General features: G+C 44.3%; 1 protein-coding gene across 4 annotated transcripts in view; it reads right to left on the bottom strand.

Moving 5' to 3' along the window:
- Positions 1-4,033: 4,033 nt before the first annotated feature.
- Positions 4,034-23,460, bottom strand: part of LOC122559449 (synaptotagmin-A) — a 638,345-nt gene continuing 618,918 nt past the window's right edge. For all 4 annotated transcript variants that reach the window (XM_087996972.1, XM_087996971.1, XM_087996974.1 and 1 more), the window contains exons 9-10: positions 9,593-9,726; positions 4,034-5,096 (exon numbers count right to left, since the gene is read on the bottom strand). In XM_087996972.1, coding sequence (XP_087853098.1) covers positions 4,890-5,096; positions 9,593-9,726 — 341 coding nt within the window. In that variant the 3' untranslated portion in view covers positions 4,034-4,889. The remainder of the gene's footprint in view (positions 5,097-9,592; positions 9,727-23,460) is intronic.

Genomic DNA, 23,460 nt, shown 5'->3' with positions numbered 1-23,460 from the left:
TTTTCCTACCTTTTCCCCATAACCCTTGATTCCCTCACTCATTAAAAATCAGTCTGTCTCAGCCTTGGATATACTTATTAGCCCATCCTCACCAGCCCTCTGTGGTAAAGAATTCCAAAGATTCACTCCTGTCTGTGTCTTAAATGAGTGAGCCCTTACTCTGAGATTATGTTAGGAGGTAGTGAGGACTGCAGATGCTGGAGATCAGAGTCAAGAGTGTGGTGCTGGAAAAGCACACCAGGTCAGGCAGCATCCGAGGAGCAGGAGAGACGACATATCAAGTGTTATCCTGATGAGCTTACGCTCAAACATCGATTCTCCTGCTCCTCGGATGCTGCCTGACCTGCTGTGCGTTTCTGAGATTAAGTGTTTGGTCCTGACTGTATTATGTGTATCTCAATGCTCTGCTATTACTTACTTTATAACAGACTCTGACCTTTTCCCAATGACAGATGTTAAGCAAACTGACTGAGTGATACCTGTTTATTGGTCTCCTTTTTGAAAATGAGTGTGCTATCAGCAATTTTCCAAACTTCTGAGAGATTACCAGAATCTAATGATTCCTGAAAGATTACTACCAGTGTGTCCACAATCTCTGTGACTACTTCCTTTCATTAACTAGGCTAACACACACCATGGCCAGGGGATTGATTAGCCTTTGGCCCCATTAGTATCCTTAATATTTTTCTCTCTCTAATGGTAGTTATTGTTCTTTCAATATCGAATAATTTTGGGATACGCATTGTGTCTTCCACTAAAGACTGATACAAAGTATTTATTGAACTCCTCTGCTATTTCCTCATTCCCCATTATAATCTCCCCAGCCTCATTCTCTAAAGGGGCCTAAATTCACTTTGGCTTCTCTCTTCCTTTTTGGAGATTTAAACAAGTTACACAGTTGTTCTGGACCCATGTTTCTCCCTCTCAAACTGAATGCAAAATTCTACCATGTTATCTTTTTACTCTGAAATCATTTGTTAAACCTGCCTCATTACACATTACCAGATCCAAATCGGCTCACTCCTTGGTTGGATCCAAAACATATTGTTCCAGGGAACTATCCCACATACAGTCTGAATTTTCCTTCATGACTACCTTTGTCAATTTTATTTTCCTCAATCTATGTGAAGATTAAAATCACCCATGTTGATTGTACAGCCCTTTTTACAAGCCCTCATCATCTCCTGGTTTATCCTCTCTCCTACAGTAAAGCTGCCATTAGGAGGCCGAGAGATCTTTCTCATTAATATCTTCTTCCCTTTGTTACCTGTTACCTGTTTGGATTCTACATCTTGTGATTCAAAATCATTTTTTGCTACCAACATTGCTACCCCACCACCCGTCCCTTCCTACCTGCCTGCTCTTTCGAGAAGTCACATGCACCTGAGGATTTCATTAGATTAGATTACTTACAGTGTGGAAACAGGCCCTTCGGCCCAACAAGTCCACACCTACTCTCCGGAGAGCAACCCACCCAGACCCATTCCCTTACATTTACCCCTTCATCTAACACTACGGGCAATTTAGCATGGCCAATTCACCTGACCTGCACATCTTTGGACTTTGGGAGGAAACCGGAGCACCCGGAGGAAACCCACGCAGACACTGGGAGAACGTGCAAACTCCACACAGTCAGTCGCCTGAGGCGGGAATTGAACCCAGGTCTCTGGCGCTGTGAGGCAGCAGTGCTAACCACTATGCTACCATGCCGCTCACAATTCCCAGCTTTGATCTCCTTGTAGCTGGATTTCTGTAATAGCTGTATGATCATACCCATTTCCCTGTATTTGTTCATTCATTTATTTTGTTCTGATGACTCTGCTCATTTACATAGAGTGCCTTTTTACCATTTGCTGCTGTATTTTTGTTCTTCTTGTACAGTCTGTCCCTTCCAGTACCACTCTGATTATCATTAAGTAACTAGCTGTCCTGCAAGGCTGCCATAGCCTTTTACCCACCATCCCCTGTACAGCAACTATCCCCTCACCCTGTTTTCAGTTTTTCGCCACCCGACAGCTATGGAGAAGGATGTACGATAAAAGGCGATTTGTTTGTTGTTCTTCACTGAGAGACTGATACACTGATATACACAGTTGAAGGTCAGTGCCTGATGTAGTTGAAAGGAGAATACAAGATGGGGGAGAATCTAATCGTGTTTAGGTAATGTCAAGTTCCATTTTTAAAGTCTAGTTTTTTTAGTTTAGAAATCACACAACACCAGGTTATAGTCCAACAAGTTTATTTGGAAGCACTAGCTTTCAGAGTTTTTTTAGTGTCCTGGATCAACATTTATCTCTCAACTAACATCACCAAAGATGTGCAGATGAGGTGGATTGGCCATGCTAAATTGCCCTGTAGTAACGAGGGAGGTGCAGGCTAGGTGGGTGAGTCATGGGTTATAAGGACAGAGTAGGATTCTCTTTGGAGGGTCGGTGCAGGATCAATAGACCCTTTCCACATGTAGGGAAGCCATGATTCACCAGTATAACTAACATAATTAATTCAGGATTATTTGGGTCATTTTTCCCATTGCTGTTCTGAGGGTGGATGGGCTTGCTGTGTTGTGTTACAGCAGCAACATAACAAGTGGAACCACGGAAGGCCAATCCATCCCCTGAGCCAGCTCTGTCATTAAATATGAATATGGTGGATCTGATTGTAGTCACATCTCCACTTTCCTGCCAGCTTCACCTGATTCCCCATATAACGCTCGGCTCCTTATCCATCAAACATCTGTTGAATTCATCATTGAATATATTCAATGCTCTAGCCTCCAGCACTCCTGGGGTAGAGAACTCCAATATCTTTGCATTACGCTACCACCTACACGTCAGGCAGCATTTCATTGGTGTTGGGCTTTCTTAACGTGAAAGGTGCAATCTGAATACAAGTTCATATTTTGCCTTGTTATTGCTCAGAGTACAAACTCCCCACAAATTTCACAGATCGTTAATTCTTTAAATCTGTAACCAATTTTTATTTTTTTTATAAACAAACAGTAAGTAACACATGTAATTTTACAGTCATTTAAAACATCAACTGGAAATAAAACAGTTTCTTGAACACCAGTGGAATATTAAGTCATATAAACATCAGAAACTTCACAATGTCATTCACTACACAAAGTGAACTCAAATCAGAGAGAGAAAGAGAGAGTTACTTCACCCAGTATGAAGGTTCACAGAGCTCGCAGCCTCACGAGCAACATGACAGCAGGAACACTGCAATACATCGATGACACACATCAAGCATTCAAGCAGGATAGGTCATGTAAGTGATCAGACACAAAGGCAACTAGTTATCATTCTACAACATCTGATGCTAATGTTTTTTACACTTCATTATCATAAAGATTAGCATTTAATTATGGTGTGTTGTCTCACAGCAGGCTTAGATATTCTTTATTAAGTACAAAGGGAGGAGGGGCACCGTCTGGTTATGGCTGTACTTAAGTTGTGACTATCAGAAAGAATCAGAATCCTTTATTTGGCAGTGTCTTTTTGTTTTATACACATATATATATCTCTGCTTCTTGATATGACTTAACTTTGTCAATTAAACCCGCACATTACCATCTCAGTGGCAGTTTCTGACGCAATGTGCTCGTTGCCTGACTTGTTAAAATCCTGAGCTAAGTTTATACTAACATTGAATAACTAAAGCTTTCAATACGACTGCTTGGTCTTACGTGCAAGGCGTTGTGGCCCGATGATAGGAGAACACCATTTCACAATGCTTTGTTTGTGTTTATCATTGCACAGTGCTCGAAAACAATGCTGTTTGTGATTTTGTCAGTTTCTGCTGTTTCCCTGGAATTCGAGATTTAGCTCTCCTGCACAGATACCAACCCCCCCGCCCCCTCAGTGCCGTGTTGGTCCCCATTGTCTGAGTGGAACTTGGGGTGTCGGAGGGGGGAAGTTATGCAGTCAACCTGACAGGGCAGCGGAAAGGAATGATTATCCTGGCAAGAAATTAAAACAGATAAACTCACACATCAGAATCAAAATTACTATTGAATAAACTTGTTGCTATCCCACTGAAGATTCTATATTTCTAAGCACACAGGGCAGTCACAGTGATACACAGAACAGTCCTTTAGACTCTAATGGAATGACTGGTAGCTTTAATAATTAGTGCCATTGACTACATTAGAACAAGAGAAAACATTTAAAAACTCTTTCCAAATTGTGTGCCAATTCACAAAACAGTGATGGCACTTGCTTCAGTTCATTACTCCTGGCCCTCTCGCTTACCTTAACTGAAATGTGATCCCTTCCTGCTCAATAGGTTTCACAAGAAGGAAATCACTGGAATGCAGAAGAAATATGTAACTCATAATATATAGCATTGACTTTCCTATTTATCAGTCAATTTATATAATTTAAAATAGAACATCTTATTAAAAACAATACACAGAATAAGAAATGCTAACAACATACAAACGCACAGACTAGAAATCATTTTCCGCTTTACGGTGTATATACAACTGTGAGATACATATTTCAATCATGCCCTATCTACACAGATCATATTGCTTAAAAGGATGATAGTTTTGGAAAGGAATGTTGACATGAAGGAATATTTGTTCTTAACCAGATCTACGTTTAAATAATGGTGCAGTGCAGAGGGAAAGGGACTGAATAGGAGGAGAGTAACCACTGGAAGTGGCTGGGAAGGGAAAACCAGTAAAACTAGTCAATGAGAACGTACTGGTCTGCCTCATCTTGTGTACTTTACAATGGAGGACCAGTATGACCAGTATGTCACCCACTTCCTAGTATTACTGTTTTTGGTTTACAGGTTTTTTTCTCTCTGGGGTCGGAGGCTGAGGTACAATATTTACACACACGTGATGATGAGTATTAAATGGAGAAACACTGAAAGGCTTTTCATTTCTTCAGGCCAAGGGCGACATCCACTTCTTCCTCAGACTGCAGGGTGTGCCATTGTGCTATGGGACGCCTTGGATTGGCCAGCATGTCTGACCAATGGCGAAGCTCTGCAGCTGTGCTGTTGTAGCCAACGAAGACCTTCCCGATAGCATCATTTTTGCCGATCTTGTCATAGTCCAGGACAGTGACCACAACCTGCACCTTCTGTGGGAGAATAAACATGGAAGACGGTTACAAGGAGATGGTAATGCAAAGCTGCCCTTTTACTGATTCAGTTCTGCTCAATGATCATGAACTGGTTTTCCTCTTCCATGAGATTAGGAACAGCCCTGTGCAGTGTGTAGGAGCTCTGTCACATGCAGTCACAGCTTAAGTTTCAGAGCTTTCTGATACTTTACACAAAGTGAAGGCTGACACTGTGCTGTGAGCAAATGAGTTCTAAATCATAAAATCATACAGCACACCAGAGGCCCTTCAGCCCATCAAGTCAGTACTGCCAAAGATACGCTTCTACCTACGCTAGTCCCATTTTCCTGTACTGGGCACGTAGTGTGCCAGTGCTGTCGCTTTAAGAGGTTATATTGCCCTGGTTTCTTTCTGGAGAGGGGTTGAACAATAGGTACCAAGCCAGCTAGTTAAGACCACCAGAGGAAACAGCTTGGGAGGCCTTGAGTTTATTTTAATGCAGCCTGAAAGGGTGTAGCCAGCTCTCACAGATGAGGATTTCTGGGTTTTGGTTTCTCAGTAACATCAGAAGCTATTGAGTCTCAACAGAGCTGGAAGCTTCAGTCAATGTCTCCTGGCTGCTACTTTCACTGAACTTTCTTGATGTTTTTTCCTGCTGGATGTGAGAACCTGTGTCTGAATTTGCCTTTTTTTTCAAGGGGACTGTTTATGGGATGTTGCTATGTTGGAACAGTTAATTAGTAATAGTTAATATATCTATTATCCTGTTAAGTTTCCAATAGAGTTATTTTAAATTTCTCTTTCTTTGGTGGAATTTTAACTACAGTGTTGAAATAAATTGTGTTTTGCTAACATCGAGCAGTCTGACCAGTCACATTGCACCAGGAACAGACACCTCACATTCACCTTTAAACATTTCGGATATAGGCTACCTTCTTAAAATATTTTGAGGGGGTCTGGTCTGGTCTGGGTCATAACAATAGCCTTGAACGTTATGATATTTTGAGTGGGTCATCCCAGTCCTTTTTAAAGCTTTGTGAGGTTTCCCACCTCAACATCACCCCCACATCGCCCCACCCCCAGGCAGTGCATTCTAGACTTCCACCAGCCAATGCGTGAAAAGAAACATTTTCTCAAGTCCCCTCCAAAATTCCAGTCTTTCACTTTAAAAATGATGCCACCTTGTTACTGACCTTTTGACTAAGGGGATCAGCTGCTCTCTGTTCACCCTGTCCATGCCCCTCATCATCATATACACCTCAACCAGGTCCCTTCTCAGCCTCCTCTGTTCGAAGGAAAACAACCCCTTTCCAGCCTTTCTTGATCTCGGGGATAAGGGGCTTGTCACATAAGGAGCAGCAGAGGACTTAGGGTCTGTACTTAGTGGAGTTTAGAAGGATGGGGGGGAGGGAGGTGGAGAGATCTGATTGAAACTTACAGAATACCGAGCGGCCTGGACAGAGTGGACATTGGGAAGATGTTTCCACTAGTAGGAGAGACCAGGACCTTAGGGCACAGCCTCAGAGTGAAGGGATGGCCCTTTAAGAGAAGTTTCTTCAGCCAGAGAGTGGGGAATCTGTGGGACTCATTACTGCAGAGGGCTGGGGAGGCCAAGTTACTGAGAGTATATAAGACAGAGATAGATAGGTTCCTGATCAGTAAGGGGATCAAGGGTTACAGGGTGAAGGCAGGAGAATGGGGTTGAGAAACCTACCAGCCATGATTAAATGGTGGAGCAGACTAGATGGGCCGAATGGGCTAATTCTGCCACTATATCTTATGGTCTTATGGTTCGAATTGTAAAAGCAATCCCAGTCATTTATGCCAGTGAGGGGTCCAGGTGTTAGTGACAGGGGAATTATTCAATCGCCTCAGTCCTGCTCAGTATTTGTGATGCCACTAATACGGGTTTTTTTTCAATTGTTCAGCAGCGCCAATCAGGCAGTGGTTTATGGGAAGGTGGCAAAGGTCACCACTTTCTTTATTGTCTCCAAACAGTTAAAAAACCCTCAATCCATTTCCTGGTACTAACTATGGGCGATTATATTAATTGTGCATTGATAATATTCCTGGATGTTATTGAAAACAGTGTTTTTGCTGTTTGTGTTGCCCTATTAAAGCTCATGGAAGCAAGTGTCAGTCATCTCAGCTCCAGGACATCTCTGCAGGAGCTCCTCAGGAGAGTGACCTAGGCCTAACCATCTTCAGCTGCTTCCATATGCCCTTCCCTCCATCATCAGGTCAGAATTGGGGATGTTCCCCGATGATTGCACAATGTTCAACACCTTTCATTATTCAGGTACTGAAGCAGTCTATATTCAAATGCAGCAAGACCTGGACAATACCCAGATAAGCATAACATTTGTGCCACACAAATTCCAGGCAATGACCACCTCCAACAAGAGAAAAACCTTTCACTCTTGACATTCAATTACCATCACTCAATCCCCCAGCATCAACATCCTAAGAGTTATCATTGATCAGAAACTGAACTGGACTCACCATATAAACACAGCGGCTACAAGAGCAGGTCAGAGGATAGGAATACTGAAGCAAGTAACTCACCTCCTGTCTCCCCAAAGCCTGTCCACCATCTACAAGGTACAAGTCCGGAGTGTGATGGAATATTCCCCACTTGCCTGGATGGGGGCAGCCCCAACAACACTCAGGAAGCCTCACACCATCCAGGTCAAAGCAGCCCACTGGTCGGCATTACATTCACAAGCATCCACTCCCTCCACCACCAATGCTCAGTAGCAGCAGTGTGTATCAGCTACAAGATGCACTGCAGCACCTCACCAAGATTCCTTATCAGCACCTTCCAAACCCACAACCACCTCCATCTAGAAACAGATACACGGGAACACCACCCTCTACAAGCTCCCCTCCAAATCACTCATCATCCTAACTTGGAAATATATCGCCGTTCCTTCACTGTCACTGAGTCAGAATCCTAGAATTCCCTCTCTAAGGGCATTGTGCATCTACCCACAGCACATGGATTGGAGCGGTTCAAGAAGGTAGCTCACCCCCACCTTCTCAAGGGGCAATTGGGGACGGGCAATAAATACTGGGCCCAGCTGGTGTTGCCCCACATCCCAAGAGCGAATAAAAAGTTAATGACAGTTTGCATGAATGCTACTTTGTATTGGGCAGGTGAAGGAATAATCTAATTGAATCGGTGAAAGAATCCAATGGGGTAGATGGTCAGAAATAATCTCAGTGGAAAAGTCCAGAGTCTTAAAGTTAAAATTCAAGCTGAGTTCTTCAGCTGTTTAGAAATAATCTCAGTGGACATTTGGAACTCTGTCTTCCTCAAAAGGCTGTGGGTTGATTGGAATTTTCAGAATTGGGTCTGGCAGATCTTTGAGGTTGAGTTGTGAAGGAATATGGACTATTGGTCGATTGGTGACTGTTGAGCAGTGGCACATTAATTGGGAGCTTTATGGCTTCCTCAAACTTCCTTCGTTTTAATTCATTCACAGGAATGAATTCAAGTCAGCATTTATTGCCCATCCCTCATCACCCAAAAGACAGATAAGAATCAATCACATTGCTCTGCGTCTGGAGTCGCACGTAGGCTATACCAGGTGAAGTTGGCAGATTTCCTTCCCTCAGGGACATTACTGAACCAGCTAGGTATTCCCCTAACAATTAACATTCATCACCATTAAATCACAGATTTTTATAGAAATCAAATTCCACCTATGGAAGGATTTGAACTCAGCCCCCCAGAATGTTAGCTGAGTTTCTGGATTAATAGTCTAGCGATAATACCACTAGGTCATTGCCTTACCTTCTCTACTAGAGCACAAACAAGTGAGGCTTCTCTCTATAATTCAAGTTGGACACAGCCCCTTTCCTTTGGTCTGCTGTCTAACCTGGACTGGGCTGCAACAGCAACATAACAATTGCAAAGTTGGTTTTAAACCTCTGCCCCTAAGCTGGGGAATTCTGCAGCTCCTAGGGACAGTGACGAGTTTGATTGAGACCCTTCACACTTTGAGAAAACACAGAATATTTATGCTGTGTAAAGTTTTACTGCACAGGAGGAGGCTAATCAGTCTCTGGGCTACCTCTTTGAAGGTTAGTTCATTAACCCCACAGGCCTGCTCCTTCCCTATGGCTGTGCCATACTTGCCTGTTTAATTTATTGATCCAATTTCCTTCTGAAAGTTTTCACTGAATCTGATCTGAGCAGTCTTTTACGCAGTGCACTCTGAATCAAAACAATTCATGACACAAAAAGAATTCTCTTCTGCCTCCCCCTGTTTCTGTTCCAATTATCTGACATTGGTGTTACCCATCCTGCCACCAGTGGAACCATTTCTGAAATATTTGTTTCATCAAATTCCTCATTATTCTGAACATCTCTGATTAATCTCCCCTAACTTTCCCTGTTGGATGAGAGAATGATTTCATCTTCTCTTTGTCTCTCACTGTGCCTCTCATGTCTGGAACGGTTCTGGTGAACTGATGTCTTGCTCACCAGTGGATGTGATCATTCCTGTTACCTGGATTTGCTCAAATGGTACTTCAAAGCTGAAGGACTCGTTGTAGTAGGGGTTAAGGGTATTTTTCTTAATTGTTGTCTTCTTTTTCTTCAGCCTTTTACCATTCTGCATCAGATGGATCTTCACGTAGGGATCTAGGAAAGTAATAACAAACAAAATATAAAATATGATCAGTAATGGCTTTGTAATTCACTGCAGACTCGATATTTTTAGTGCAACTTTGCTCTCGGTAAATGTTTTGCACGTGTGGGAATTTGCATTTTCCTTTCTCCTGGTAAACTGACCAGCTGCAGTTTCTGTTTCGATTCTCATGTTCATGAGCTCAGGACGCCCCAGCTGTTGCACTGTGGGAAATGGTCACTTGTGTACAGCTAACTCCTACATTAGTAACCAGATTATTTGCAGTAGTTTTTTTTCCCTTTATTCATGGGGTGAGGACGTTGCTGGCTAGGCCAACATTTATTGCCCATCCCTAATTCACCCAGAGGGCAGTTAAGAGTCAACTATGTTGCTGTGGATCTGGAGTCACATGTAGGCCCGATCAGACAAGGATGGCGGTTTCTCTCACTTTTTAGGACATTAATGAACCAGGTGGGTTATTCCAACAGTGCATTCATGATCATCATTTATATAAATGATTTGGATGTGAGCACAGAAGGCATAGTTAGTAAGTTTGCAGATGACACCAAAATTGGAGGTGTAGTGGACAGCGAAGAAGGTTACCTCAGATTACAATAGGATCTTGATCAGATGGGCCAATGGGCTGAGAAGTGACCGATGGAGATTAATTTAGATAAATGTGAGGTGCTGCATTTTGGGAAAACAAATCTTAGCAGGACTCATACACTTAATGGTAAGGTCCTAGGGAGTGTTGCTGAATAAAGAGACCTTGGAGTGCAGGTTCATAGCTCCTTGAAAGTGGAGTCGCAGGTAGATAGGATAGTGAAGAAGGCATTTGGTATGCTTTCCTTTATTGGTCAGAGTATTGAGTACAGGAGTTGGGAGGTCATGTTGCGGCTGGACAGGACATTGATTAGGCCGCTGTTGGACTATTGCGTGCAATTCTGGTCTCCTTCCTATCAGAAAGATGTTGTGAAACTTGAAACGGTTCAGAAAAGAGTGTCAGAGGCTAAGGGGTGACCTTATAGAAATTTATAAAATCGTCAGGGACATGGATACGATAAATAGACAAAGTCTCTTCCCTGGGGTTGGGGAGTCCAGAACTAGAGGGCATAGGTTTAGGGTGAGAGGGGAAAGATATAAAAGAGACCTAAGGGGCAATTTTTTCACGCAGAGGGTGGTACGTGTATGGAATGAGCTGCCAGAGGATGTGGTGGAGGCAGGTATAATTGCAACATTTAAGAGGCATTTGGATGGGTATATGAATAGGAAGGGTTTGGAGGGATATGGGCCGGGTGCTGGCAGGTGGGACTGGATTGGGTTGGGATATCTGGTCAGCATGGACAGGTTGGACCGAAAGGTCTGTTTCCATGCTTTACATCTCTCTGACTCTAAATTGCAGATTTTTGTTTAGTTGAATTCAAATTCCACAATCTACCATGGCAGGATTTGAAACTGGGTCCCCAGGACATTATCTGGATTGCTGGATTAACAGGCCAGTGATAATACCACTAGGCCATCACCTCCCGCTTCTGATGTAGTGATGTTGGTTAAGGAATAAATATTGGGGTGGACTCTCTTGTTCCTCTTTGTTGGGGGACGGAAAGACTAGGTCTCTCGTTAACATTTCATGTGAAAGCCAGTACCCACAGCAGTGCTGCACTCCCTCAGTACTACACCGTGAGCGTTGGCCTAGAGTCCATATGTAAATCTTTGTGGATACTTTCTGATTTGCTGCTGACACCAAATCCTGAAACATAGTTTCCTTTATGTGCTGCAGATTAATTAAAGCCAACCTCCAGCTTTTGTCTTTACATTACAGTAATGATGACACTTTGGTAATACATATCATTCATGAAGCAATCTGGGACATTGTGAGGATTAAAAAGATGCTACAGAAATGCAGGTTTCTCCCTTGCACATGCAGGCATGGTAGCAGGGATACAGATGAGAGAGAGCAAGCAGCCAAGGGAAATACATTAATCCCATGTCCCTCGTTTAAACTGTGAGCTGCTTTTATTCAAAGGGAGACTGTGCTAGTTCTTGATGTCTTTTCATTGAGTCCTAAGGCATAAAAGGAGAGAGTTTGATGAATCCTAGTCTATTCCGACTTCCTGAAAGAACTATCCCATTCATCCCTTTCTTCTGCCCTTTCCCCACAATCCTGAAAACATTCATTTTTTAAGACCCCATCCAATCTCCTTTTGAAAGTGACTGTTCAATCAGATTCCATTTTGTTCAGGCAGCAGTTTCCAGATCAGAACAATCCTCCTCTGCCCCACATCATCACCGACTTGCAAGACAGAAAGGGGGTTGATGAAATTGCAAAGTCCATAACTATTTTAACTCCAGCATTGGATCACATTGTCTGGGATATTGTATTCACATCAGACAGCAATTTGGGGAACTCAAACATTTCCAGTATAACACTTTCAAAATGCCACATCCTAATAGTTCCATGACTCTACATATTGTTTTTGCACTTGACTGAAATGTAAGTAAAATTGTCACAGACTCATTGAAGATGATTGCATTTCATCAGAGCCTTAAATCTTTCATTTATTCTTGGTTTAGGATGATTACACCCAAGGTCTTTTTCTCAAGCTTTTGTTTATGCAGTATATTTATTAAACATTCATGAATAAGTAAACACAGAGGAAAGATATGTCTTCATTTTGTGTTGCACTTAGAGTATTTGTGTTAATCTTTCCAGCAAATTGTGGCACTGAATGTGTAATAAGAATTATGCCCATGCAAAGTTATTTTAACATTCAACAAGAGTATCTGTATGCATTTTCCACAACATTGAAAATCCCAGCACAAAATGAGGCTATTGGGCCTATTGTACATGCGCTGGTCCCCATGATACCTGGACTTTGAACATAGAACATTACAGCACACTACAGGCCCTTCAGCCCTCGATGTTGTGCTGACCTGTGAAACCAATCTGAAGCCCATCTATCCCACACTATTCAATTATCATCCTTCGGAGATGCCGGTGTTGGACTGGGGTGTACAAAGTTAAAAATCACACAACACCAGGTTATAGACAGAGAACACAGGGGGCTAACACCTTCAACACATTAGCTAGCGATCACCATTGTTAACAGCTAACCCGAGAATGCAACTTTAAAAAAAAGGGTTTTGTGATTTACACGTGAAAGAAGTGAAACTATCACTGTATTCTAACAGATGAAAGGCTTAACAGACAATCAATTCTTCAATGTATAATTTCAGTTACATCACACTGCAAATTTTTGCTATAAATTCTGTGTTACGATCGAGCCCTCCACAATCACCTGATGAAGGAGCGTCGCTCCGAAAGCTAGTGTGCTTCCAATTAAACCTGTTGGACAATTATCATCCACATGTTTATCCAATGACCATTTAAATGACTGTAAAGTTGATGAGTCTACTACTGTCGCAGGCACGGTGTTCCACACCCCTACTACTCTCTGAGTAAAGAACCTACCTCTGACATCTGTCCTATATCAATCACCCCTCAATTTAAAGCTATGTCCCCTCATGCTAGCCATCACCATCTGAGGAAAAGGGCTGGCAATGAGAGCCTATCTAACCCTCTGACTATCTTATATGTCTCAATTAAGTCACCTTTCAGCCTCCTTCTCTCTAACGAAAACAGCCACAAGTCCCTCAGCCTTTCCTCATAAGACCTCCCCTCCATACCAGGCAACATCCTAGTAAATCTCCTCTGCACCCTTTCCAAAGCTTCCACATCCTTCCTATAATGTGGTGACCCGAACTGTACACAATACTCCAAGTGTGGCTGTACCAGAGCTTTTTTACAGCTGCAGCATGACCTCATGGTTCCAAAACTCAATCCCTCTACCAAGAAAAGCTAAAACACTGTATGCCTTCTTAACAACCCTATCATCCTGGGTGGCAACTTTCAGGGATCTATGTACTTACACACCGAGATCTCTCTGCTCATCTACACTGCCAAGGATCTTACAATTAACCCAGTATTCTTTATTCCTGTTACTCTTTCCAAAGTGAATCAGCTCACACCTTTCCACATTAATAGTTCCATTTGCCACCTCTCAGTCCAGCTCTGCAGCTTATCTATGTTCCTCAGTAAGCTACAACATCCTTCAGTACTATTCACAACTCCACCGAGCTTAGTGTCATCTGCAAATTTATTAACCCATCCTTCTACGCCCTCATCCAGGTCATTTATAAGAATGACAATACAGATTCTTGCAGTACCCCACTAGTAACTAAACTCCAGGTTGAACATTTCCCATCAACCACCACTCTCTGTCTTCCCTCCGCTAGCCAATTTCTGATCCAAACCGCTAAATCACCTTCAATCCCATGCTTGCATATTTTGTGCAATGGCCTATCGTGGGGAACCTTATCAAATGCCTTACTGAAATCCATATATACCACATCAACCGCTCTACCCTCACTCTTGGTCACCTTCTCAAAGAACTCAATAAGGTTTGTGAGATATGACCTACTCTTCACAAAACTGCGTTAACTATCCTTAATCAACTTGTTCATTTCTGTATGATTGTAAATCCTATCACTTATAATCTTGCCCACAACCGAAGTAAGGCTCACTGGTCTATAATTACCAGGGTTGTCTCTACTCCCCTTCTTGAACAAGGGGATAACATTTGCTATCCTCCAGTCTTCTGGCACTATTCCTGTGGACAATGTTGACATAAAGATCAAAGCCAAAGGCTTAGCAATCTCCTCCCTGACTTCCCAGAGAATCCTAAGATAAATCCCATCCGGCCCAGGGGACTTATCTATTTTTATGATTTGGAGATGCTGGTGTTGGACTGGGGTGTACAAAGTTAAAAATCACACAACACCAGATTATAGTCCAACAGGTTTATTTGGAAACACTAGCTTTCGGAGTGACGCTCCTTCATCAGTAAATCACCTGATGAAGGAGCATCGCTCCAAAAGCTAGTGTTTCCAATTAAACCTGTTGGACTATAACCTGGTGTTGTGTGATTTTTAACTATCTATTTTTACGCTTTCAGGAACTGCTAACACCTCGTCCTTGTGAGCCTCAATCCCATTTAGTCCAGTAGCCTGTATCTCAGTATTCTCCTCGACTACATTGTCTTTTTCTAGTGTGAATACTGATGAAAAATATTAATTTAGCATTTGCCTATCTTCTGTGACACTACACACAACTTCTTGATTAGTCCTAATCTTACTCTCATCATTCTTTTCTTCCTGATATACCTATAAAAGACCTTAAGCTTTGCCTTGAACCTATTCACCAATGACTTCTCACATCGCCTCCTGGTTCTTCTTAGCTCTGTCTTTCGGTCTTTCCTGGCTAACTTGTAACACTCAAGCACCCTAGCTGACCAATCAAGTCTCATCGTAACATAAACCTCCTTCTTCCTCTTGACAAGAGATTCAACTTCCTCAGTAAACCACAGCTCCTGCGCTCGACAACATCCTCCCTGCCTGACCGGTACATACTTATCAAGGACACGCAGTAGCTGTTCCTTGAACAAGCTCCACATTTCAGTTGTGCCCATCCCCTGCAGTTTCCTTCCCCATCCTATGCATCCTAAATCTTGCCTAATTGCATCATAATTGCCTTTCCCCCAGCTGTAACTCTTACCCTGCGGTATATACCTATCCTTTTCCATCGCTAAAGTAAACATAACCAAATTGTGGTCACTATCACCAAAGTGCTCACCTACCTCCAAATCTGACACCTGGCCGGGTTCCTTACCTGACTTCAGAGACAGAAACAGAAAGTGCTGGAGGAACTCAACATGTGAGGAGGGAAAGCAGAGTTAACATTTTGAGTCCAGTTACCCGTCTTCAGAATAGGTAATCAGGGATTAAGATATGAGCCGGGATTATATAAATTAGAACCAGTTTTCTCTAGAATTAAGGGGGTGATCTGATTGAAGTCTTCAAGATATCAATGAGAAAAGGCAGGATAGATAAGGAGAAACTATTTCCACTGGTTGGAGATTCTCGAGCGAGGGGTACAGTGTGAGAATGAGGGCCAGAGCATTCAGCAGAGATGTTAGGGAGCAGCTTTACACGCAAAGGGTGGGAAGGCTTTGGAATGCTTTTCCACAAACAGCAGTGGGTATTAGTTTAAATCTGAGAAGGATAAACCTTTTGTTTAGCAAAAGATATTAAGGGTTACGGGCCAAAGGCAGGGATATGGAGTTAGGCCGCAGATCAATCATGATCCTGGATAAAAGTAAATTACTGCGGATGCTGGAATCTGAAACCAAAAGAGAAAATGCTGGAAAATCTCAGCAGGTCTGGCAGCATTTGTAAGGAGAGAAAAGAGCTGACGCTGAGTGGTGGAGTGCAAATGTCACCGGATTAATAACTCAAAGCCACAGCGGCATGCTTTGGGACCACTGGAGCAAGTAGTGAAATTTCAATTCGGTTCTTAACATCTGGCCTCATAAAGCACTCTAGTTGTTAAATACCAGTTATGAAGATGGGTCATACTAGACTTGAAAAATTAACTCGGATTTCTCTCTCTCTACAGACCTGCTGAGTTTCTCCTGCATTCTCTGTATTTGTTTCAGAATTGTAGCATCTGCAGTATTTTGCTTTTCATTAAAATGTTATTGATTGTTGTAAAGATCCGTTTGGTTCATAATGCACCTCAGAAAAGGAAATCTGATGTCCTTACCTGGTCTGGCTTACATTTGACTCCACACCCACAGCAATGTGCTTGGTTCTGAACTGCCCTCTGAATTGGCACAAGTAACCACTCAATTCAAGGATAATTAGCGCATCCTCAAAGGAATAGCAAAAAGGAGAGATTTCTGAGGTGAATTATGCTACTTCTCCTTCTCCAATAGGAGAATTACAAATTCACATGGAAGGAGAGAGATCCAGGAAATACAACTCAATTCAGCGCTGTAGGATCATTCAGCACAGAATAGTCCATTGGCCACATCTGCAGAACATAGGAACAGGAATAGGCCATTCAATTGATCCACTACTCAATAGGATCATGGTTGAAACCAAAAGAGAAAATGCTGGAAAATCTCAGCAGGTCTGGCAGCATCTGTAAGGAGAGAAAAGAGCTGACGTTTCAACCCATCTTCATAACTGGTATTTAACAACCAGAGTGCTTTATGAGGCCAGACGTTAAGAACCGAATTGAAATTTCACTACTTGCTCCAGTGGTCCCAAAGCATGTCCCTGTGGCTTTGAGTTACTAATCCGGTGACATTTGCACTCCACCACCGATTAGATTGTGCAGAGATAACCAGGTACAAAGCTTGAGAGGTACCATTAAACATCAGCGTAGGGCAAGGCCTCCAGGGTCAAACACAGCCAGTGTGGAGATCAAACCGGTGCTCTGTATCATACTGTAGCTATCCAACCAACTGTGCAAACTGAATCCACCCACCTCCTCATTATTCTCAGGAGGTACTGACCCTCCGACAGTGCGGCACTCCCACAGCACTGACCCTCCGACAGTGCGGCACTCCCTCTGCACTGACCCTCCGACAGTGAGGTGCTCCCTCAAGTACTGACCCTCTGACAGTGCGGCACTCCATTACTACTGACCCTCTGACAGTGTGGCACTCCCTCAGCACTGACCCTCCGACAGTGCGGCACTCCCTCAGCACCGACCCTCCGACAGTGCGGCACTCCCTCAGCACTGACCCTCCAACAGTGCGGCACTCCCTCTGCACTGACCCTCCGACAGTACAGCACTCCCTCAGCACTGACTCTCTGACAGTGCGGCACTCCCTCAGCACTGACCCTCTGACAGTGCGGCACTCCCTCCGCACTGACACTCTGACAGTGTGGCACTCCCTCAGCACTGACCCTCTGACAGTGCGGCACTCCCTCAGTACTGACCCTCTGACAGTGCGGCATTCCCTCAGCACTGACCCTCTGACAGTGCAGTACTCCCTCAGTACTGACCTTCTGACAGTGCGGCACTCCCTCAGTACTGACCCTCCGACAGTGTGGCACTCCCTCAGCACTGACCCTCTGACAGTGCAGTACTCCCTCTGTACTGACCCTCTGACAGTGCGGCACTCCCTCAGTACTGACCCTCCGACAGTGTGGCACTCCCTCAGCACTGACCCTCTGACAGTGCAGTACTCCCTCAGTACTGACCCTCTGACAGTGCGGCACTCCCTCAGCACTGACCCTCTGACAGTGCGGCACTCCCTCAGCACTGATCCTCTGACAGTGTGGCACTCCCTCAGCACCTACTCTCCGACAGTGTGGCACTCCCTCAGCACTGACCCTCTGACAGTGCAGTACTCCCTCAGCACTGACCCTCTGACAGTGTGGCACTCCCTCAGCACTGACCCTCTGACAGTGCGGCACTCCCTCCGCACTGACACTCTGACAGTGTGGCACTCCCTCAGCACTGACCCTCTGACAGTGCGGCACTCCCTCAGTACTGACCCTCTGACAGTGCGGCATTCCCTCAGCACTGACCCTCTGACAGTGCAGTACTCCCTCAGTACTGACCCTCTGACAGTGCGGCACTCCCTCAGTACTGACCCTCCGACAGTGTGGCACTCCCTCAGCACTGACCCTCTGACAGTGCAGTACTCCCTCAGTACTGACCCTCTGACAGTGCGGCACTCCCTCAGTACTGACCCTCCGACAGTGTGGCACTCCCTCAGCACTGACCCTCTGACAGTGCAGTACTCCCTCAGTACTGACCCTCTGACAGTGCGGCACTCCCTCAGCACTGATCCTCTGACAGTGTGGTACTCCCTCAGCACCTACTCTCCGACAGTGTGGCACTCCCTCAGCACCTACTCTCCGACAGTGTGGTACTCCCTCAGCACTGACCCTCTGACAGTGCAGCACTCCCTCAGCACTGATCCTCTGATAGTGTGGCACTCCCACAGCACCGACCCTCCGACAGTGCGGCACTCCCTCAGCACTGACCCTCTGACAGTGTGGCACTCCCTCAGCACTGACCCTCTGACAGTGCGGCACTCCCTCAGCACTGACCCTCTGACAGTGTGGCACTCCCTCAGCACTGACCCTCTGACAGTGCGGCACTCCCTCAGCACTGACCCTCTGACAGTGTGGCACTCCCTCAGCACTGACCCTCTGACAGTGCGGCACTCCCTCAGCACTGACCCTCTGACAGTGTGGCACTCCCTCAGCACTGACCCTCTGACAGTGCAGTGCTCCCTCAGTATTAGCTCCAAATGTCCCATAGTGTCCATTCTATGGAAATGCTGATACCCTGGAATAGGATTTCAACCCAAAAGCCTGTGACTCTGAAATGATTGCTAACCACTAACTCTGCGCTGTGCTCCGAGGGAATGAGCAAAGTCCACAGATGAAGGATTGAATAAAAAACTCTCACCCTGCTGACAATGTCACTTTGACAGCAGCAAGAAGATCTGCCTTCATTTTGAGAATAACGGTTCCTGTTAAATTCACTTTAGAAAGCAGACAATTAGTTATATTAAAGGCAAAGTATTGCAGATGGTGGAGATCGAAATGAAAGCACTTCATCGTGTTTAGATGAGGCTTTCTTAAAGATTATGGCAAGGGCACAGATGTATCATGTTAGACTCTCAAGCAGTTTACAAATAAGAATGTGAAGCAGGAGAATTGAATTAAAAACGATCAACATGCCAGGACTTGAGGCTATAATGTTCATCATTCCTACGAGCAACACATGGTGCATATAACTCACTCAATAACGAGGAAATGTTTCTCCTGAAACCAAGGCAGACGCTTTTCCAGCTTCCAGAATACTGTGTGTTTTTACATTACAAATGAAAAACCGAATGGTTTGACACAAAATTTAATTTGTACAGGCACTGGATTATAGTCATGTTTCATGAAAAAGGTTTGAGATATTCTTGGAGTCTTTACACATCTTAATGCAATAACATCCTTGAACTGCAGTGAACCAAGACAGTTACAGATCTGAGCTTTGGCTAAAACACAGGCTGGATATAACACACGTATCATACAAACGTAGAGCATGATCACAAGTAACTCTGACCATCGGCTCTGCGCTTTGACAGAGCTTACTGAATATTCCCACTCCCCTGATCCTTCCTCACAGTCCCGCATCATCTTTCTTTTCAGAGTGTATCTGCTGCTTTGTTCACTTCAGCCCATGGTGGGTGAGTGACAGCGTTCAGAATGTTTGCCCATGCAGCTGTCTGCAAAGGAGCAGACTGAGGAGGTCAGGCATGAAGGTGCAGGGGGTGTTGGCAGTGAGTTGCTGATCTTACTGAGTAATGTTTGTGGAGGTTCAGTCAGGCTTTGACATTCACAAGCTGGTACGAGGGGACACTGAAATGGTACAGCTCCTCAGGACATGAGCATGTCTCTGGCGAGAGAGGAAATTAGTGCCAAGAGATTTGGTTTTGCTGACGTCAAAAGACATTTGCAGCTTGATGGTCGTGCTGGTGAGTATGGAACATAGGGTCAGGAGAAGGCCATTCAGCCCTTTAAGTCTATCAGGCATGGTGCAGGAAAATGGCACAGTTTATAAAGTGTGGGAGCTAATGTAGACTCAAAGGATATTTTTTTCAGCTTCTGTTTGGATGGTGAAGACAGCCCAGACTGACAATCCTGAAGTCCTGAACCCAAGATTGAAGGTTGACATCTGACCCCTCCCACACTGGAGGTGGATTATAATTCAGGGAGACCATCGGATAGACTACTGAGGGGGCGATGTGCGTAAACACAGGAGAAATACCCAAATAGATCATTTCCCCAGCCTGAGACCACAAGACAATGTAACATGATTATGGCTAAACCTCTGACTCAACTCCACCCCCACTCATCTATTCCCCAAATCCTTTCATTCCACGAGGTACCAAAAGTCTCACTGTCTCAGTCTTGAATTTATTCACGAATGAAGCTGCTACAACTGTCTCGAGGAGAGAATAACAAAGTTTCTCAAGCCAATGAGTTTCAAACAGTTACAGAACAGGACACCATTCAGCCCACCATGTTCATGTTGGATTCCAATTGGATTTGCCAGTTTTATGGCTATGTGTCAAATTCAGAGGGCTTGCTGGAAGATTTCCCACCAGGGCTCACTCTGACATTCCCAGACAATTCCCTGCTGCTCCCCTCAGTCATTAGTGAGCTACCCAGACTTCACAGGCCAGGGTGAACCATCTAAAAATAGAGCCGGAGGTGGTCTTTGCTGCCGGAACCTTCTGAGATTTACACTGTGGGCCCCAGCTAGACAACACTTCAAATATTGCCAGCCAAGAAACCTGTCTTCATACTCTGCTGCTCGACTGTTATTAATGAGGGCCATTATTACTCGGGGCCATTATTACTCAGAGCCATTATTACTCAGGGTCATTATTACTTAAGGCCATTATTACTGATGACCATTATTACTGAGAATTGTTATTACTGAGGACCATTGCCTGGTCTGGAGGGAAGGTCTTATGAGGAAAGGCTGAGAGACTTGGATCTGTTCTCATTGGGGAGAAGTAGGCTAAAAGGAGATTTGACAGACATACAAGATGATCAGAGGATTAGATAGGGTAGACAGAGAAATACTTTTTCCTAGGATGATGACATCAGCTTATACAAGGGGGCATAGCTGCAGATTGAGGGGTGACAGATTTAAGACAGATGTCAGAGGTAGGTTCTATACTCAGAGAGTGGTAAGGGTGTGGAATGCCCTGCCTGCCAATGTAGTCAACTCAGCCACGTTAGGGGCATTTAGCAATCCTTGGATAAGCACATGGATGATGATGGAATAGTTTAGGGGGATTGGCTTAGATTAGTTCACAGGTCAGCGCAACACTGAGGGCTGAAGGGCCTATTCTGCGCTGTATAGTTCTCTGTTCTATGTTACTGAGGACAGGGTGATGATAGGGAATCTTGCTTCACTGTCAGGGACCTGGAGGTCCTGGTGCATTGGGGGATGGGCATGGGTGGAGAGGAGGGCAGTACTTTACCTTCAGACTGTCACAGGACACTGCCAGCCTGGTGAGAGCTAGTGAATCTGGGTCAGTGTCAGTGTCGATGGTTAGAACAAAGAACACTACAGCACAGGACCAGGCCCTTCGACCTGCATGTCCCAAGGCTGTGCCAACATATGATACTTTTCTAAACTAAAAGCCTATCGCTTCTACACGATCCATATCCCTCTATTCCCTGCCTATGCTTACATCTGTCAAGATTCCTCTTAAACATTGCCGTTGTACCCACCTCCACCACCCCTGCTGGTAGCACATTCCAGACACTTAACACGGTCTCTGTAAAAAACCTGCCCCTCGCAGTTCCTTTAACCTTACCTCCTTTTACCTTAGACCTATGTCCCTCAGTAATTGATTTCTCTCCCCTGGGAAAAAGACTCGGACTATCCCGCCTGTTCATGCCCCCCTCGTCATTTGTAAACTTCTATCAAGTTGCTCCTCATCCTTCAACATTCAAGGAAAAACAAACCAAATTTGTCCAATCTCTTATCATAGCTAATACCCTCCAAACAGGGCAACATCCTGGTTAACCGTTTCTGTACCCTCTCCAAAGCCTCTACATCCTTATGGGGATGTGGTGACCAGAACTGTACACAATATTCCAAATATGGCCTCACTAAAGTTCTATAGAGCTGTAACATGAGTTGCTAATTTTTATACATTATGCCCTGACTGATGAAGGTGAGAATGCTATATCCCTTTTTGCCACTGTCAGGAAATCCCTCTGTAAGTTGATGCTCCTAAAGGTTCTACCATTTTCTGTCAAATTCTTTCCTGCATTAGGTCTCCCAAAATGATCACCTCGCATTTGTCTGGATTAAACTCCATCTGCCATTTCTCCACCCAAGTCTCCAGCCTATCTATATCCTTCTGCATTCTTTGCTATCTTCCTCACTATCCACAATTCCCCCAATCTCTGTGTCATCCCTAAACTTACTAATCAGGCCATATACATTCTCCTCCAAATATGTATATCACAAACAACAGGGGTCCCAGCACAGATCTGCAATCAGAAAAACACCTTTTCATCACACTCTCGGTCTACTATGACTAAACCAGTTCAGTATCCATCGTACCAGCTCACTGTGGATCCCACATGACTTCACCTTTTGTATCAGCCTCCCATGAGGGACCTTGCTAAAGTCCATACAGACAACATCTATAACCCCGCCCTCATCAATCAACTTTGTCACTTCCTCAAAAATTGTAATCAAATTTATAAGACACAACCTTCCCCACTTAAAGTCACACCTTATTTTCCAAACGTGAGTAAATCCTATCCCTTTGAATCTTCTCCAATAAATTCTCTCCCACTGATGTGAGGTGCACAGGTCTGTAATTTCCCGAATTATCCCTGTTGCCCTTCTTTAACAAAGGAACAACTTTGGCTATTCTCCAGCCCAAGGGATCCTCTCTTGATGACTGAAGAGGATATAAACATTTCATGCAAGGCTACCAATAATTCCCTCTCTTGCCTCCCTCCATTCTTGGACAGATCCCATCAGGTCCTGGGGACTTGTCTACCTTCATGCTTTTCAAAACACCCATTACCTCCTCCTTCCTTACACTGTGCACTGACATGCTTAGAACATTAACATGCCTCTCCTGAGAGTCACCATCTGCCAAGTCTTCCTCCTTGGTGAATACCAATGCATTGTATTCATTAAGGACCCCAACCACTTCCTCCGGCTTTGTGTATAAATTCCTTCCTTTGTCCCTTCCCTAGCTACCCTCTTACTCCTTTCATACATACTAAGTGCCTTGGGATTTTCCATAATCCTGTTTGCCAAGGACATTTCATAACCCCGT

Source organism: Chiloscyllium plagiosum, unplaced genomic scaffold (assembly GCF_037043375.1).
Source record: "Chiloscyllium plagiosum isolate Xiang-an unplaced genomic scaffold, Cpla_swu_hap1 HiC_scaffold_19, whole genome shotgun sequence".
Lineage (NCBI taxonomy): Eukaryota > Metazoa > Chordata > Chondrichthyes > Orectolobiformes > Hemiscylliidae > Chiloscyllium > Chiloscyllium plagiosum.
Note: the sequence above shows the minus strand (reverse complement) of the source record. Positions and strands in the feature narration are given on the sequence as shown.